This window comes from Cannabis sativa, chromosome 1, assembly GCF_029168945.1.
Source record: "Cannabis sativa cultivar Pink pepper isolate KNU-18-1 chromosome 1, ASM2916894v1, whole genome shotgun sequence".
Classification (NCBI taxonomy): domain Eukaryota; kingdom Viridiplantae; phylum Streptophyta; class Magnoliopsida; order Rosales; family Cannabaceae; genus Cannabis; species Cannabis sativa.
In genome coordinates, this window is record NC_083601.1 from 45621162 (window position 1) to 45638804 (window position 17643).

The window sequence follows — 17643 nt, forward strand, 5'->3', positions numbered from 1 at the left end:
TTATTGAAATTAGCAATGGGGACATATGTATATTTAGGAGAAGATGATGATGATGATGAAAAAAACAACATCCTTTTAGCTCAATTTGATAATTATTCACTATATAAACTGTATTTAACATTAAATAATTTGTAGTTACACTAAGAAAATTTACTTTGCTTTTGCTTTTAGATCAATGCAAAATATTCTAACACAATGTGTGAAGTGATCTTTGTCCTTTCATTTTAAGTAAAAATAGATTTTATTTTCCTTTTTCATAAATAATTAATTTTATTTTCTTTACATCCACATCTTTAAAGAAAGTTGTATTAAAATATGCTTAACCTATCCCACCTTAAAAAATTAAATTAAAATAAAAAAGAAGAAACTTATTAAAGCAAATTTGAATAAAGAATGAACTGTATTTGTCATTTAGCATCAAAAGAAAATAAAAATCACAATCAAATAACAGTGGGTGGACCATTCTAAAAAGAAACAAAACACTAAACTCCGAATATTATTATTAGGTACTTAGTCAAAAAACTCTCATCAATTAAAAATAATAATTGGATAATTAGGAAGCTTATTATATTATTATTAAAGAAAAATTATTGTAATTTTAAAAATGTGCAAATTTATTCTGCCGACACTTATGCATTGCTGATGACTTAAAGCTTTTCGCACTACATTTTTTTTTTTTTTTTAAGCTTTCCGCACTAGGCTTCTACTAGTTAGAAGTACCTCAAACTATTACTTATATTGCTATTATTATATAATTTATATTATTATATAGAGCATTGATATTAGGCATTGGTACTACTTAGTATTTTTTGACATGTCGCATTGTGATTGATTATCGATACTTATTAAAATTTATTATATTAAATTATATAGGACCCGATATTTAGTTAAACCAATAGCGATATTGACACATAGAAAGGTACATTTTAACATTTCTCTATTATATGTATTTAGAAATGTATAGTAGACTCTTTAAAATATTATTTTGGTAAATTCTTTATTTATTTTGTTTTTCAGAAAAGTTTTTTAGTTTTTTTTTATGATTGTGTACGTTGTAGCTATTTAGGATTATTTGTATATTTTTTAAAAATTTCGAATAATTTATAATAGGTTTAAATAGTTATTTATTGTGCTTAAACTAAAAAAAAAAATAGTTGTGCGTGCAACAAAATGTGTAAATTTTATTTTCAGAATTGTAAACTACTTAAAATTTTTTTAAAATTTACAAGTTGTTCTAAATAACTATAACAAATACGATCATGAAAAAAAAAGATTAAAAAACTCTCTCAAATACTGAAATAGATAAATAGTCTACCAAAACACATATTTATGGGGTGTATAGTAGACTTGCTCGGTGCTTCTACAATGCACACTCATAAAAATGATGTACTAATGCAATCTTTATCTGTTTCAGTATTCAAAAAAAAAATTAGTCTAATTTTTTTTTATAGTCGTGTATGTTATAATTATTTAAGAATTCTATAAAATTTTAAAAAATTAAAATAATTAACAATATAGAAAATAATATTCAAATAGTTTATTTCACACGTATATAAAATAAAGCATGCATGCAATTGACTATTTGAACCTTACTTTTAATGTGTTTAATTTTTCTAAAAGTCATAAAATTTTATTTGAAATCTTAAATAACTACTAAGTACACACGACTATAAAAAATGGACTAAAAAAATAGAAACGAGTGTATGAGTGAATCCATTTTAGGACACGTAGATAGTAGAATTTTTCTATTTTTCTATTTTTTATTTATATTTATATATTAATTATCTCTTTAGCTTTTCTTTATAATTGGTTTTTTTTTCTTACGTGTGGCTTCTTTTAACAGCCTCTTCTCTCTTGTCTATTGGTGAGAATAAAACAGAGAAGGGTTTCTCGCTGTCTCTCTATACCAATTACCAATCTCTCTGTCTCTCTACAATCAAAACAGAGAGAACCCCAAAAACCCATATTATCTTTTTCATTCAATCCTTGGTAAGAGCAAAAAAAGTCTCAAACTTTCTTGAAAATTAATCAAAAGGGTGTATATATTTAGTTTCATTTTCTTATCCAAACTGTGTTTTTCTTATCTTTACAGGAGAAGAAGAAATTAGAAGCATATACAAAAAAGATGCTTTCAGCAAAATCAGATTCCGATATCACAAGCTTAGCTCCATCTTCACCATCAAGGTCTCCAAAGAGACCAGTTTACTACGTACAAAGCCCTTCAAGGGATTCTCACGATGGAGACAAGTCATCATCAATGCAGGCCACACCAATCTACAACAACACCCCTACTGACTCACCTTCTCACTCCTCCTTCGGCCGCCACTCAAGAAATTCCTCCGCCAGCCGATTTTCAGGGATTTTTCGGTCCTCTTCGGGTCGAAAAGGCGGTAGCAGGAAACACCAGCAGCATAAAAATAATGACAAGGGTTGGCCTGAGTGTAATGTGATATTGGAAGAAGGAGCTTATGATGATATTGATAAAAACTACTCAAGAAGAGTTCAAGCCTTAATTGCTCTCTTTAGTTTCTTTGTTCTCTTCACTGTCTTTTGTTTGATCATTTGGGGTGCTAGTAAGCCTTTCAAAGCAGAGATTACTGTCAAGGTATGGTACCAAATTTTTCTCTAATTTTGCTAAAGATTTAATTTTTTTCTTAAAATTAATGTTATCTTCTTCTTATTAGTTGGTGAGAAATTAAATATCATTATACATAAAGTTGACTTGTAATATTATTAGAGGGTAAAGTAAGGAAAATGACAATATTGTAGAGAAGAAAAGTATTTGAATAAGTACACAATTAATGGAGTAATAGTATTAATATATAGAGCATTGCTAATGTTAGTCCCTTCCTGGTTAAGTAAAAAAGAAATAAATATAGCAATAATTGGAGAACAATATTAAACATTGTCACTAGTGGTGTCAAATTGCTAAAGGTATTCTATAATAATTGTTAATTTAAAGTATATGTACCTAATTATTTCTAATATATATGTATGTGTATGTGTGTATGCAGAGCTTGGCAGTGAATAACTTGTATATTGGGTCTGGTTCAGACTTTTCTGGTGTCCCAACAAAGATGCTAACAGTAAATGGATCATTAAGACTAAGTGTATATAACCCAGCTACCATATTTGGTATCCACGTTAGCTCAACTCCAATCAATCTAATTTATAATGAGATCACTATAGCAACCGGTCAGGTAAAAATTTCATTACAAATATAAGCCAATTATTGTTATTATTAGTATTATGAGGGGAATCATTTTCTAACAAGTTATTTGTTTTTTATTAAAGTTGAAAAAGTATTATCAACCAAGGAAGAGCAGAAGAAGTGTGGAAGTGAACTTAAGAGGAAGTAAGGTTCCTCTTTATGGAGCTGGCTCAACTTTAATTGTTTCACAAAATGGTGCAGTGGTTCCTTTGATAATAAAGTTTGAGATCAGATCACGAGGGAATGTAGTGGGGAAGCTAGTTAGAACAAAGCACAAAAGGCTCATTTCTTGCCCTGTTGTAATCGATTCCACTAAGACCAAACCCATCAAATTCAAGAAGAGGTCTTGTACCTACGATTGAGAGTAATGGATGTTGTTTTTTTGAAGAATAATAAAGAGGGATATGTATTAAATTAATGTTGTTGTTGTTGTTGTTGTTGTAGATATGATGTAATAATTAATAACATGTCTGGTTTTGATTACATTACACAATTTACACTTGTGGAGTGAACTGAAAAGATGTCAGACTCACTCAGGGGCCCTTGTAACAGATTCTTATGTTTTTTTTTTTGTTGATGTTGAGATTCATTTGAGTTTCACTTTAGATTTCCTAATTCCTACGTTTGGTACAAAGATGACTAGCATTATTATTATTATTAATGGAGGAAACCACAAAAAATAACTCATTTTGTTAGCTTAATTTATTGCAAAGTTATGTCCCTAAATTATATATTTATTTAAAATAAATAAATAAATAAATAAATAAGTAACCCCACCGTAACAATACTTTCTTTTATTAGAAACCATCGAACATATAAAAATAAAATTTTATTCTAAATTTGACAAAATCACATTAAAGTAAGTATAAAGATTTCCTTACCAAGTAAAAATGGCATATCTTCCATTTAGAAATCTAATATAGTCTGAATTCTATGTTGCAAATTGCAATGTTATATTTAATTATTTGATAAAAATCTTCAAGTATTATATAATTTTTTAGGAATATATATTAAAATAATTTTTATATCTAACTATATACTTATTATTCAAAAAATTATGAACTTAATTATTTCAATAGATTATCATTTAAGGAGATGGTCTTACTGTTGATGTGGAATTCGCTCGGGGTAGAATCATCAACAGTAGCAATTCCACTATGAAGATGTTTTGCTAAATTTGTCTTTATTCCTCGATTCTCATAAAAAATCACATCGATCATTATCAATGTTGTGCAGAAACTTAAGGTACATCTGGATAAAAATTCTCTGATACTTAAGTTAGTGGGAGAATATTTAAGTAATGGCAGCAGTTATATAAATTCTAAAAAACAGTATTCAATGAAAGAGGATTAGTGTGACAGTCAGTAGTCCCGTGATCCGTAAGGGGAAACACCGGGTAAGCTGTGCAATCCCACATCGCCTGGGGAAGGTCAAGTGGGATGATTCTGAGACTGTGTAGGTATGGGACTACACAGTTAAAGAGAGCTTAAATGGATTGATTGGTACTACCTATGTCAACAAGGTGCATCTTGTTTTTCGGTAGCCTATCTCGAAAGAACTCCACAGTTAAGCGTGCTTGGCTTGGGAGCAATTTCAAGGATGGGTGACCTCCTGGGAAGTTTTCCCAGGATGCGTGCAAGTGAGGACAAAGCACGCTGAAAACACTTGTGTTGGTCTGTAGGGTCAGTCATCGATCCGGGAAGCAGCCAGAGTGACGTACTCGTGTATAAGAGCCATTTATTCCGTGGGTGTAAGGACCCAATGGAGGCTTGAAGCGGGGACGTTACAAATGGTATCAGAGCTTTGACCCAGCCGGAAGTGTGGTCGACGAGGACGTCGGACCCCGTAAGGGGGGGTGATTGTGACGATGGTAGTCCCGTGATCCGTGTGGGAAACACCGGTAGCTGTGCAATCCCACATCGCCTGGGGAAGGTCAAGTGGGATGATTCTGAGACTGTGTAGGTATGGGACTACACAGTTAAAGAGAGCTTAAATGGATTGATTGGTACTACCTATATCAACAAGGTGCATCTTGTTTTTCGGTAGCCCATCACGAAAGAACTCCACAGTTAAGCGTGCTTGACCTGGGAGCAATTTCAGGATGGGTGACCTCCTGGGAAGTTTTCCCAGGAAGCGTGTGAGTGAGGACAAAGCACGTTGGAAACACTCGTGTCGGGTCTCAGTAGGTCATCATCGATCCGTAAAGCGGCAGGAGTGACGTACTCGTGTATAAGAGCCATTCATTCCGTGGGTGTAAGGGCCCAATGGAGGCTTGAAGCGGGGACGTTACAATTAGTCCCTTTCAAATTGTGCTTGCCCCATATTTATAGTGTTTTGCCCAAGTGAGGATGCCTTGAACTAATATAATTATATGATAAATAATTCTACAGTTCTGCACATCATTATTTGTTGAGGTATAAACTCAGTTTCACATTGAAAAAATAAGTAAGAGTTGTCTTAAATATAGTGTTTTTAGGAAGGTGCCCAAAAATAAAACCGTAAGGGCTAGGCCTAAAATTGACAATATCATACTAATGTGGGAATCAAGGTGAGATAGCAGCCCGATAAAGTAAGAAAAGGACCCCAACACTAATTGAGTGATCTCAATCTGAATTTTCCGCACGGATTGGGTTTTAATGGACCTTTTTTTCACATTAGAAAACTTTGATGGGGCCTAAATATTTTGGGCTCAACACTTAACAATTATTATTAAAGTACTCACAATAGCTATTGTAAAATTATACTTTCTATAAAACAGCTAGGGAAATTTATATGGTATATTAACTTTTGTCATTTTTTTACAAAAATATTGCCACGCGGTATTTTTTACTTTTTTACTGTATTTTTTTTATAAGTTTCATAGTGTAGTATACTGTGTTAAGTTTTCACTGGTGTTCTACTGGTGTTTTACTAATGTTCTGCTGTTGTTTTGAGTTGTTCTGTTTTGTGTTTTACTGGTGTTTTATAAAAAACACAGTATTTTTGAAAAAATTTCCGTGTGGCAGTATTTTTGTAAAAGTTAACCCAAATTTCAATATTTTTGTAAGTTTCCCAATAGCTAAGAGAATAATGAATGATGATCATACAACAGTTGTTGTAAACGAGTTTAAATACATCAACTTCAAATTCTGTAAAAAATTTATAAATGTAGCGAAGCATTTATATCTACTTTATGTATATTTTAATCAGGGTCGGCCCTGAGCATAGGCAGGTTAGGTCTGTGCTTGGGCCAAAAAAAAATTTATCCTCTTTTAAAAATACACATTACACATATTTTTATCAATTTTGAAAAATATTTTATTTTTTTTCTAAATGAGAGCTCAAAAATATTTTTCTCCTTATGGCCCACTAAATTTCAGAGCCGGCCCCGATTTTAATATATATATTTTTTGTTATTTATTCCTTTTCTATCCCTTCTACGAGCTACTTTTTATTACTTTTATTAATTTTATAATCTTTTGCTTCACTTTAATTAATAAAATATATTAAAAAGTATTATATTTAAATGGTTTTTGAAAAAAATGAAAAATTGATGTGTGATATAATATCAATATATGAGTTAAAATAAAAAAAGTGAAATTTTGATAAAATATTTTAAAATATAGAGTAAAAAAACCTCCTAGTAGACGTGGCATAAGTTTTTTTGCTTATCAGTCAAGGACATGAAGTTGTTCTTTTATTTGGTTTTAACAAAGAAGGCCACGAAGTTTGTAGCAAAATAGTCAATTAAAAAACGACATCAAGTTGTTCTTTTCATGTAGCAAATAAAACTTAGCACATAAAGTTGTTCTTTGCATGATAAAAACGACATGAAGTTTGTACCAAAATAGTCATTGAAAACTATTTTGCGGAGCTGTCGTTTGTGAAACTATGTTCATTATGCATTTTAATTTATTAGTTTAATGTCGTTTTGTACATATTATATTTGTGTCTTTATTTAAACCAAGAAGATATTTGTCGTTTTTTTCCGAAAGTATTGTACCTAAATAATAACTTGATATTTAATAATAAATTATTAATTAGTTTTAAAAATATAATTTAAATATTATTATCATTAAAAATTAAATTTAATTATTTATTTATATTTAAAAATTAAATTTAACTATTTTTTTTTTAATAATGCCATCAATCAAGGCAATCCAAATCTCATTTTGTCATTTTCATTAAAGAAACAAAAAATTAAAAACAACCTTGTTTTGTCAAATTTTGACTCTAATTAACAATTTTGCTTTTCTAAATAATCTTCAATTTTACACACTACTTTCTGATTCTGTACATTAAATTCTTTTCATAACACTATAAAAACCCCACGAGTAAGTCCTCACAAAAACCCATCTTTTTGTTTCTGCCATTAACACAGATCTCATAAGATCCGCAAATTCTGCCAATTCTCGAAGAGTGAATGCTTATCACCATGTTTAAGACAAAACCCACTTCCAGATTCATCTATTTAAGCCTCACCCTTCTCTTGTTACTGGCTCTTTTCACTTCCATATTGGCTTCTGATCCCATCACCACTGAAAATGGGGACGAAGAAGATTCAGAGGGTATTGAAGAATTGTTAGCATTGGATGACGAAGTAGAGCAAGAGGAACAACAAGGAGGGATTAGTGGGAGTAGTAGTAGTAGTAGTAGTTCTAGTAGTATGAGGTCCTCGGAGGCAGAGGTGGTATCCAAGGCTCAAAGGATTGTTCTTGAGCTTAATGGAGATAATACCAAACGGGTCATTGATAAAAATGAGTTCGTTATGGTTCTGGGTTATGCTCCTTGGTGTCCCAGAAGTGCAGAGCTTATGCCTCAATTTGCTGAGGCTGCTAATTTGCTTAAGGAATTGGAAAGCCCCCTTTTGATGACCAAGCTTGATGCCGATCGGTACCCAAAAGCCGCTTCTCTTCTTGAAATCAAAGGGTTCCCTACTCTTCTTCTGTTTATCAATGGGACCTCTCAATCTTATACTGGTGGATTTTCTGCGTAAGCTGTTCTTAACTTTGTTAACTTGTAATTAAGAATGTGCTGTTAATGGTGGAATTATTCGTAACAATGACTGTTATAGCTAGAGAAGCTATGAACATCTGGTGATTTTGTTTGTTGTTTTGGCTAATTGTGTATGTTTTTATATGGGAACTCGATGCAGGGAAGACATAGTTATATGGACAAAGAAAAAGATTGGTGTTCCAGTTATAAGAATAAACTCAGTGACAGAAGCAGAAGAAGTTGTCAAGAAATACCATACGTTTGTTATTGGATTTTTTGAAAAATTTGAGGTGTGTGATGTTTTTTGCTTAAGATTCATTGGTCACCCAAGTTTGAGTTCATATTTAGGCTCCTCAATTTAGAAAGAAAGAAAAAAAATGTGTTGTTTTCACTATGTTTTCTTTAGTAATGGAGTGAAAAACTCACATTCTTATGGAGGAAGGGGAGCTTTCATTTTAGAGTTTTGTCCACTCCATTTGCCTTTTATTATATTGTATGTCATTTGTTTCTTGTATCTATATTGCATTCTGGTTTGATAACTAAAAAGTTTGAATGATGTAGTTGGTTAATTATATAAAATTCAATTTTTGTTTTAGGGACATGATTATGAAGAATTCTTGAAGGCAGCAGCAGCCGACAATGAGTTACAATTTTTTGAAGTGAGCAACATTGAAGTTGCCAATGTCCTTTTCCCGCAAATTAAAGCTACCAATAAGTTCGTTGGTATTGTTAAAAGTGAGCCAGAAAGATATACTGCTTATGGTGAGTTAGTAAAGTCCATATTACTTGCACTGATTTTCAATGCCTTTACATTTCATAGAATTGCACTGATTTTCAATGTCTTACATTTCATAAGAATTGCACTGATTTTCGATGTCTTATGGTGACGAAATTAGACACTTTACTGATATGATGAATTTGTGAATGCAGAAGAGACCACCTTTGAGGCTGAGAAGCTGCTTCAGTTTTTGAGCTACAACAAGTTTCCTTTAGTTACCAAACTGACTGAGATCAATTCTGCTAGTGTTTACTCCAGTCCTATCAAACTTCAGGTTCCTAAACAATTTGCATGGTTCTGTTGATTGATTGGCAAAAGTACTGGCAAAGCAATATTTGTTTATAGCTACTGATTGTGGAGCCTATCTCAAATGTAATAAATATATTCCACTGTTATTCAGGTTATTGCTTTTGCTGAGGATGATGAGTTCGATAAAATTCGTCAGCCTCTTCAAGATGTTGCAAGAAAGTTCAAGTCGAAGGTATTCTATGATGATATTAAATGCTGAAGCTTTGAAACCAATTGGAAACTTTGTGTACTGTGAATTTCTCCCTAATACGTTCTTTATGTGCAGATATTGTTTATTTATATCGACATCACTGATGAAAATCTTGCTAAGCCCTTTTTGACTATGTATGGGCTTGAAGAATCAAAGAACACCATTGTTAGTTTTCCAAATATTTAGGCTTTTTATTTTGATTTTTTTTTACTCTAGTTTCTTATTACTGAGCTCTAAATTGATGATATTATATTCTCTGTGATTACAGTTGATTGCTTTCGATAGCACATTCAGCTCTAAGTTTCTTCTTGACTCAGATCTGTCACCAAGCAACATTGAAGTAATAATTCTTGTCTGGGCTTTATAGGATGATATTTGACATTTTCATCATGAAGAAATATCTTACCTAGATGGCTAATATGGTATTGTGCTTTTATAGGATTTCTGCTCTGGGCTTCTGCATGGTACTCTTGCTCCATACTTCAAATCACAGCCTATTCCTGATAATGTGAGCCTCTCTCTCTCTCTCTGACGATACCATGATGATGAAATTTCTTGTTGTATTGATGTTTTGGACTGGAAGCCTAAAGTGTATACAAGAAAAATGACTTTGTAACAAAGTGTTTTATGCAACCTACTGAAAATTTTCAGGAAAATGCAACTATTCTGAGCGTTGTTGGGAAAACATTTGATGATTTGGTTTTGAATGGTCCCAAGAATGTTCTTCTGGAGGTATGTTATTATTCGGGTCTTTCACCATCCTTACTGACTTTCAAGTTCCCTTGCTTCATTCATACTGATGCTCCTCAGTTCCCCTTAAACACTTCTTTCACAAATGTAGAAAACCTTTATATTATTAACTGTTATGCAACAGGTTTTTACACCATGGTGCTCTAATTGTGAGACTACAACCAAGCAAGTTGAGAAGTTGGCTAAGCACTTCAAAGGTTCGGATTTGATCTTTGCCAGATTTGATGCCTCTGCAAATGAACATCCAAAACTCCAGGTAAGGGCCACCATGAATAATTTAAGTATTCTAAAGAATAATTCATTTTTATGCAAAGTTTGAACTATAATTCTTCAATGCAGGTAGATGACTATCCAACACTCTTGTTTTACCGAGCTGGTGATAAATCGAACCCGGTAATTCACTTAATTAAACGTCTAATTTTTTCTGTGTGAATGTACTGAACTAGCAATACAATACTCTGCAACTCCATGGTTACCTGATTCAAGAAATCTGTTTCTCATTGCAGATTAAGCTTTCTACAAAATCCAGCTTGAAGGACTTAGCAGGATCCATCAATAAAAACTTGAAAGCCAGAGACAGAGTCACAAAAGACGAATTATAGAAGAAACATAGATACTTATCAGTATACTTAGATTTTGATATGGAAAAGATAGTGAATTAATTTTGTAACCAGTAAATACTATGGGTTACTTGCTGAGTTAATATTGCAAAAGTTTTAGTTATGTATGACTAATATCATTAATTTATCAAGAAAGCCCAACAAGCTTGAGAATCTTAATGAAACTTTCTCAACTATTATATTAAATCAATATTTGTTTTTGTTATAGCAACATTACATTGTGTTCTCTCTCTCTCTCTCTAAGTAACAATTTGAGTCAGTAATGACACAGATTTTCAAATCCCATGTACTCCTTGTTGTGAATTTTTTCAATTGTGTTTGATATGCCAACCCCACCTGCTCAAAACCCAAGTGAAAACCTTTGTTATTTTGGAAAAGGAAGATATATATAAGGTAATATATGTAAGATTTAAAAAAAGATACCTAGTGTTATTGCACTAATGAAGATCATTGAAGACAAAATGAAGATAATCAATGATGCTCTTCCTATTATACTGATGACCTTTCCTACCACATGTTGCCCAACTAGAGCAGAAACTGTAGCCACAACTGCAAAGTAGAGAGCTGCAAAGACCAAGTTTAAAAATTCATACAAACTCATTAATGGTAACACAACACCTTAATTTTCAACTCAAATTCTTTTTACCATAAGGAACTGGAAACCTTCTTAGAAGGTAGTATTCTACAACAGACATGGATGAAGAATATGCCATAACAAGAGTTGCTGTTGCACTTGACACCTACACAAACAAATTTTCACCCAAGTTTAAACCTTTATTGGGAAAAATTAAGTTACTTGTTGTAACCAAAAGTTTGACTTTTTAGCAGACCTGAGGAGGGATTCCAAGTTCTAGGAAAAGAGGTCCCATTATGAAACCACCACCAAGACCAAGTAACCCACCAATCATTCCAGCCATTATACCAAGAAAACAACAAATGATTAGTTTCTTTACTCTCCAAACTGTGACTACTTCTCCTTTTGATGCAATTACTCTCTTTCCTTTGTAAAGGCTAATTGCTTCATATAATGTTACTCCAACTGTCACCGGAATCTGAACGAAAAGAGTTCAGTTTGAAACAACCAAACAAACATAGTTTCACATTATGGAAGGAATCAATGAAATTCTTGGGTTAAAGAAAAGTACCTGCAAGAAATTTAGTACCCAATACAATACTGAACAATTTTTTGTGTAATTCTGTCATGACAAGAAGCAAGTCTTGTTAGTCAAACTTCACAAATGAAAACAATCATGGGATCTTTTGTAAGACAGAAATATTATAAGACCTTGGCAATTTGAAGGCCAAGTATAACAGTCCAAACAGTTGTAAGTAGTCCTAGCTCCTTCCAATAAATATTCTTCAAAATAGGAACCTCTGTTGTTTTGGATTCCTTGGTTTCTGATGTACTATTTGTGTTGTTATATTCCACTTGGTCATTATCATTTCCTGATAAAAAATCATATATCAAACATGAAAATATTTGAGAAATTTCTTTTCTTCTTTTAAGATGACTCACCATTGGATTGTAAGCGTCTAGCAGCCTCCTGAAAATATTTAATGAAAATTAACAATTGAGAAGAAGAATAAGAAAAAGAAAAAGGAAAGAGTTGATGTGTTTGTTTTGTTTCAACCTTTTTCATTATTGTTTCCTTTTTCCAAATTTCAATGCCTTTGAGAAAAGACTTTGTTGATGTGACTGTAAGAAAGATAATCATAATTAAAAACCCTTTAATAATGCATATATGATTATACAACAATAAGAAGAAAGTATTGAAAAAAATTGAGGCTAAATTTTATTACTGAGGAATACAATGATAAGTAAGAGTATGATCATCCAATCTGCTAAAATGACATTAAAAGAGACTCCAATACTAATCCCAAGCATCAACATTGGCTGAAATAGAAGTGCAAGGTCATAATCTATGATGGGTAATTCTAGTGTTGGATGTCTTTGCCTTAAGTTGTAGAATACAGTGGCAACTGCTCCCCCCATAACCATGCCTATAATAAGTCAAAATAACAAAGCTTAGAAACTCTTAGTATCATTTTTATGTATTCTAATAGTGTTGTAATATATAATGTTATGAGAGTTACTTACACTTTGAGATTGCAGTTGATGATTTCTCATCAAACCCAACAATGAGAGTGAGCATTGGGACAAAAATCCCACCACCACCAACCCCTCCAACACTCCCAAATGCTGCCCCAAGAAATCCAATTATACCTCCCACCACAATTCTCCACCCCAATTTCATGTCCTGACCAAAATTTCAACTTTCTTTGCTTAGAAGAAGAACAGTAAAAATACAGGAATGATTCAAAGCCAAGCACCAAATATCAATATCTTTATATATATTTATGGAACTTACTGGCCAAACATGAGTATATCCTGATCGAGTTACTTGATGTGAAGAATTAATCTTGGAGACTCTGGTGACATAATTGGAATCAATATCTTTCTGTTCAATACTAATTTCATTAGCTGAAACTAATAACACTGATGAAGCTACAACAAGAACTCCAATGACCCTCATATTATTACACCATTTTGGTCCAATAATCTTAGCCATATGATACGATGAGACACTTCACCTCAGCCCTCTAAAGATTCAATCTTTTCTCTCACAAACTCAAATCTTGTGATAAGATGAAGATGTGTTAACTATTGCTTTTAGAAAGAAAAATAAGGCCCTGTTCTGTTCTTATATAAGCTCTATTTATCCCCACTTGGAAGTGGAGTGTAGAAGAAGTTGTTCTCTCTTTTTACATATATATATATAGTAATTAGAATATTTTTTTGTTTCAAACTGTTCCACTGTTACGGAAAAAAAAGGATATTTTTGATAAAATTGTGTACTGTGCATGAAGTGGTGTGAACTCTTAATTTCACATTATTAATTGGTAGTTTAGTTAACTAAGTCTCAGGTCTTTTCACACAACACCATTTACCAGTTTAACGATTCAATACGAAGAAAAGAAAGCAGTTAAAAAGTTAAAATATTTATCCAACATTCTGTCCAACCATCTCAAATTATTCAATTATAAATGTTTTGCAATATATATATCTTCTCGTTATTTATTTATTATTAACTTTTTCTTTTTATGGAGTTAAATCTTATTTAAAGCTACCCACATTTTCTACCCCGGAGTCTAACAAATTAAGCCTAAACCATAATATTAAAACTATTAAGTGATATTTATTCATTAAAAAAAAACTAAAAGTGACAAATTATTGTTTTTATTATTAAGAGAAAAGAGAAAAGGCCTATTATTTTTGGAAGTCAATATCAATAACATTTAAAAGGAAATACCACATATGGAATTAGATCACAATTGCACGGCTTTAAATTAAAATTAAAATTAAAATTTTATGAACTATACTTTTTTTTTAACCTTTATTAACTACAGTTGCGTAAGTAAGATAATTTTTAAAGGGTAACAGTACCAAACATAATATTGGTGTAATTTAATAATTATTATTAAAAAAAATTATTAATTAAAATGCTCTACTGGTCAGGAAAACCATTGTTTTAATTAAAAGTTTACATAACTAAGTTAGTCATAATTATGCAAACTTAACCACATATATTTAATCTCTTTTTTTATTAACTTTTAGGACTAAATCATTTCTCCCTTTGGAATTGGAAAATTAAAGAACCTTTTTATTCTGATCAGTTGAACACATTTTCAAAGCAAATTCTTATTACTCAGTATTCATTATGTATTGTTTACGTATTTTTTTACACATAATGACGTAAAAATACTTGAAATTTAAGAAATTGTGAATGGTTTTTTTCAATCACAGGTACAAACATGAAATTATAATTATATATTTGTCATATAATGAGAAATTAAACCTCTTTTACTTTCTCATAAACTAACACACCAAACACTTGAGCTATATATAGATAGCCTCAAACATGTCGACATTATATTTATTATAATATTTGAAAAGCTAAAAATGTGTACCTCAAAACAAAAATTTTTTTAATAAAAAAATATAGATCTGATTTGGTATTAGGAATTAACAATTAATTATATTGCTGATGATGATGCTCAAATCTTTATTTTCAATAATACTAATTAAAATTCTGATCGTGTGAAGAAGTTTCCAACCATGGAGATATGCGAATATAGACAATCTCACTTCTTTAATATTTGATTTTATTGATAACCTATTCCTTCATAAATCAGCAATATATATATCATTAATTAGTTAGCATAACAAAACATTGAAATTTGTATATGAATTCTAGCTAGCAAGAAAATAAAAAATAAAAAAATTGCAGACTCCATTTTTCCTTTTTTTTTTGCATAATTTTGTAGCTTACTTTCAGGTTTTCTCACCAACCTTATTAAAACAAAACAGCCACGTTATATTTTATAATTATATCATGTATATTATTATAAATACTAACAACCTCCATATATACAGCCACGTTATATGCAACAATACTTGATATATATGACCCAAAATCACACACATAAACCGAAATCTGGGGTCTGATCACACTAATTTCATATACTAATATTTTACTATTACAAATTCTGAAAGTGGGTGTAGCTTAGTCAGACATGTACAACTGTACAACTGCCAATGAAATATTGTTAAAAATGTCACACATGTTTGTGTAATTTGGTTCATATCATATGTCATTGGTGTTAGACTATATATATAGTGTATATATTATAGCATATACAATGATATGAAAATGCGGAAAATATAATGAAATCATATCAATAATATATGCAATGAAAAGATCGATGTACCTCCAGCCATTGATCTTTGAGCTTCAATCCCTGCGATAGCTTCAGTATTGGAGTTCGGGCTTCCTCGCTCTCTCAACTCTCTTTAGATGGAATTTGCTGAATGGATTCAGAATGAGTGAGGAGCTCGGGGACCGAGACCCTATATTTATAGGTGAGATACTCCATCAGTATCTGCGCCACATTAATTGTCAGAATATTTTGACAATTAATTCAGGAAATCAAATCAGGTAATGAATATAGAAATCTGACCATATATAGAATATTACATAATTGATTTTGTTCAGATTCAATGAATATAAAATATTCATTTATCAGAAAATCAATTATTTATTTATTTCCTTAAATAGAAAATCATTTCCTTAATTAGAAAATAATTTCCATATATAAAATATTCTAATATTCTCCCACTTGGTCAGCATTTAAACTAAAATATTCAAACCCAACGTTCCTCATTATATAATAAACATATGAATCATAGCGACATGTCCTCATTATGAATCGAGTATTATCTTCCATGTATTACAATACATTTATTATATAACAATGTACTTTATGTGGCAATGAACTTAAGTGAATAAACCCTAAACCTTATGTTTATTCAGGTCCTCTGAAATTTTTCTCAAATGTAAAATTAAGATGCGCATAAATATGAGAAAAATCAAAATAAGAGTTTCATTAATAATAACTTTATTTGTACAAATTACATAAGGGAACCAAGTCCCATGTTCTCTACATGATCCTTGAATTTATGAGGTGGCAAGCCTTTTGTCATAGGATCAGCAATCATCAATTCAGTGCTAATGTGTTGAATGACCACTTTATTTTCCTTAACACGTTCTCTAATAGCTAAGTACTTAATGTCGATGTGCTTGCTTCGACTTCCACTTTTGTTGTTCTTAGCCATGAAAACAGCAATTCGAATTGTCACAGAACATCTTTAGCGGCCTTGCAATGGAATCAACCACTCTAAGGCCTGAAATGAAACTCTTTAGCCATACACCATGTGATGTAGCCTCAAAGCAAGAAACGAACTCAGCCTCCATAGTAGAAGTAGCAGTCAAGGTTTGTTTGTTACTCCTCCAGGACACAGCTCCACCAGCAAACATAAACACGTAACCAGATGTAGATTTACGTGAATCAGTGCAACCAGCGAAATCTGAGTCTGAGTAGCCAACTACTTCTAGATTGTCAGTTCGTTTGAACATCAGTTTGTAATCCTTAGTACTCGAAGATACCTCATTACTTTCTTTGCAGCTTTCCAGTGGTCTATCCCCGGGTTACTCTGAAATCTTCCTAACATTCCGACAGAATAAGCAATGTCGGGTCTTGTGCACACCTGAGCATACATTAGGCTTCCAACAGCAGAAGCATAAGGAATGTTCTTCATTTGTTCTCTTTCAAAATCATTCTTTGGGCACTGGCTCAAATTTAATTTATCACCCTTCATAATTGGTGCAACGCTCGGTGAACAATCTTTCATATGAAATCTTTCTAAAACTCTGTTGATGTAGGCTTCGAGATAAACCTAAGATACCTCGGTATCTATCTCTATGAATCTTAATGCCTATGACATAGGATGCTTCACCCATGTCTTTCATCTCAAAGTTCTTTGAAAGAAATTGTTTCACTTCACGTAGCAACCCTTTATCATTGGATGCAAGAAGAATATCGTCCACATATAAAACAAGAAAACAAATTTTACTCCCACTTTCCTTCAGGTATATGCATTGATCCATGACATTCTCTTCAAATCCAAAGGAAGAGATGACATCATGAAATTTTAAATACCATTGGCGGGATGCTTGTTTTAATCCATAGATGGACTTCTTGAGCTTGCATACCAAATCCTGACCTTCACTAGAGGAGAATCCTTCTGGTTGTTTCATGTATACCTCCTCCTCTAGATCACCATTCAGAAAAGCAGTTTTTACATCCATCTGCTCCAGCTCTAAATCAAAATGAGCAACTAATGCCAAGATGACTCTGAGGGAATCTTTCTTTGATACAGGAGAAAAAGTCTCCGTATAGTCAATTCCTTCCT

General features: G+C 31.9%; 3 protein-coding genes across 4 annotated transcripts; 2 read left to right on the forward strand and 1 right to left on the reverse strand.

Moving 5' to 3' along the window:
• The first annotated feature begins 1707 nt into the window (after positions 1-1707).
• LOC115707837 (NDR1/HIN1-like protein 13) lies at positions 1708-3811 on the forward strand. The gene is made up of 4 exons (XM_030635920.2): positions 1708-1989; positions 2093-2605; positions 3015-3200; positions 3295-3811. The coding sequence occupies exons 2-4, from the start codon at positions 2126-2128 to the stop codon at positions 3571-3573; spliced, it is 945 nt and encodes a 314-aa protein (XP_030491780.1). The 5' UTR covers positions 1708-1989; positions 2093-2125; the 3' UTR covers positions 3574-3811.
• A 3556-nt stretch (positions 3812-7367) lies between these two features.
• Positions 7368-11045, forward strand: LOC115707847 (protein disulfide isomerase-like 1-6). The gene is made up of 12 exons (XM_030635929.2): positions 7368-8182; positions 8346-8475; positions 8782-8947; positions 9116-9237; positions 9364-9444; positions 9538-9627; positions 9731-9802; positions 9902-9970; positions 10114-10194; positions 10337-10468; positions 10552-10605; positions 10719-11045. Exons 1-12 carry the CDS (start codon positions 7614-7616, stop codon positions 10812-10814), a joined length of 1662 nt encoding a protein of 553 aa, XP_030491789.2. The 5' UTR covers positions 7368-7613; the 3' UTR covers positions 10815-11045.
• On the reverse strand, positions 10915-13578 carry LOC115707848 (sulfite exporter TauE/SafE family protein 3). 2 transcript variants are annotated; one of them, XM_030635930.2, is made up of 11 exons: positions 13202-13578; positions 12931-13090; positions 12633-12833; positions 12464-12528; positions 12349-12376; positions 12118-12278; positions 11978-12028; positions 11663-11884; positions 11479-11572; positions 11256-11396; positions 10915-11168 (listed from the first exon to the last, which is right to left on the reverse strand). In XM_030635930.2, the coding sequence occupies exons 1-11, from the start codon at positions 13400-13402 to the stop codon at positions 11089-11091; spliced, it is 1404 nt and encodes a 467-aa protein (XP_030491790.2). In that variant the 5' UTR covers positions 13403-13578; the 3' UTR covers positions 10915-11088. The 2 variants fall into 2 exon arrangements, with proteins under 2 accessions (XP_030491790.2, XP_030491791.2); XM_030635931.2 differs by lacking the exon at positions 12633-12833.
• Between the last annotated feature and the right edge of the window lie 4065 nt (positions 13579-17643).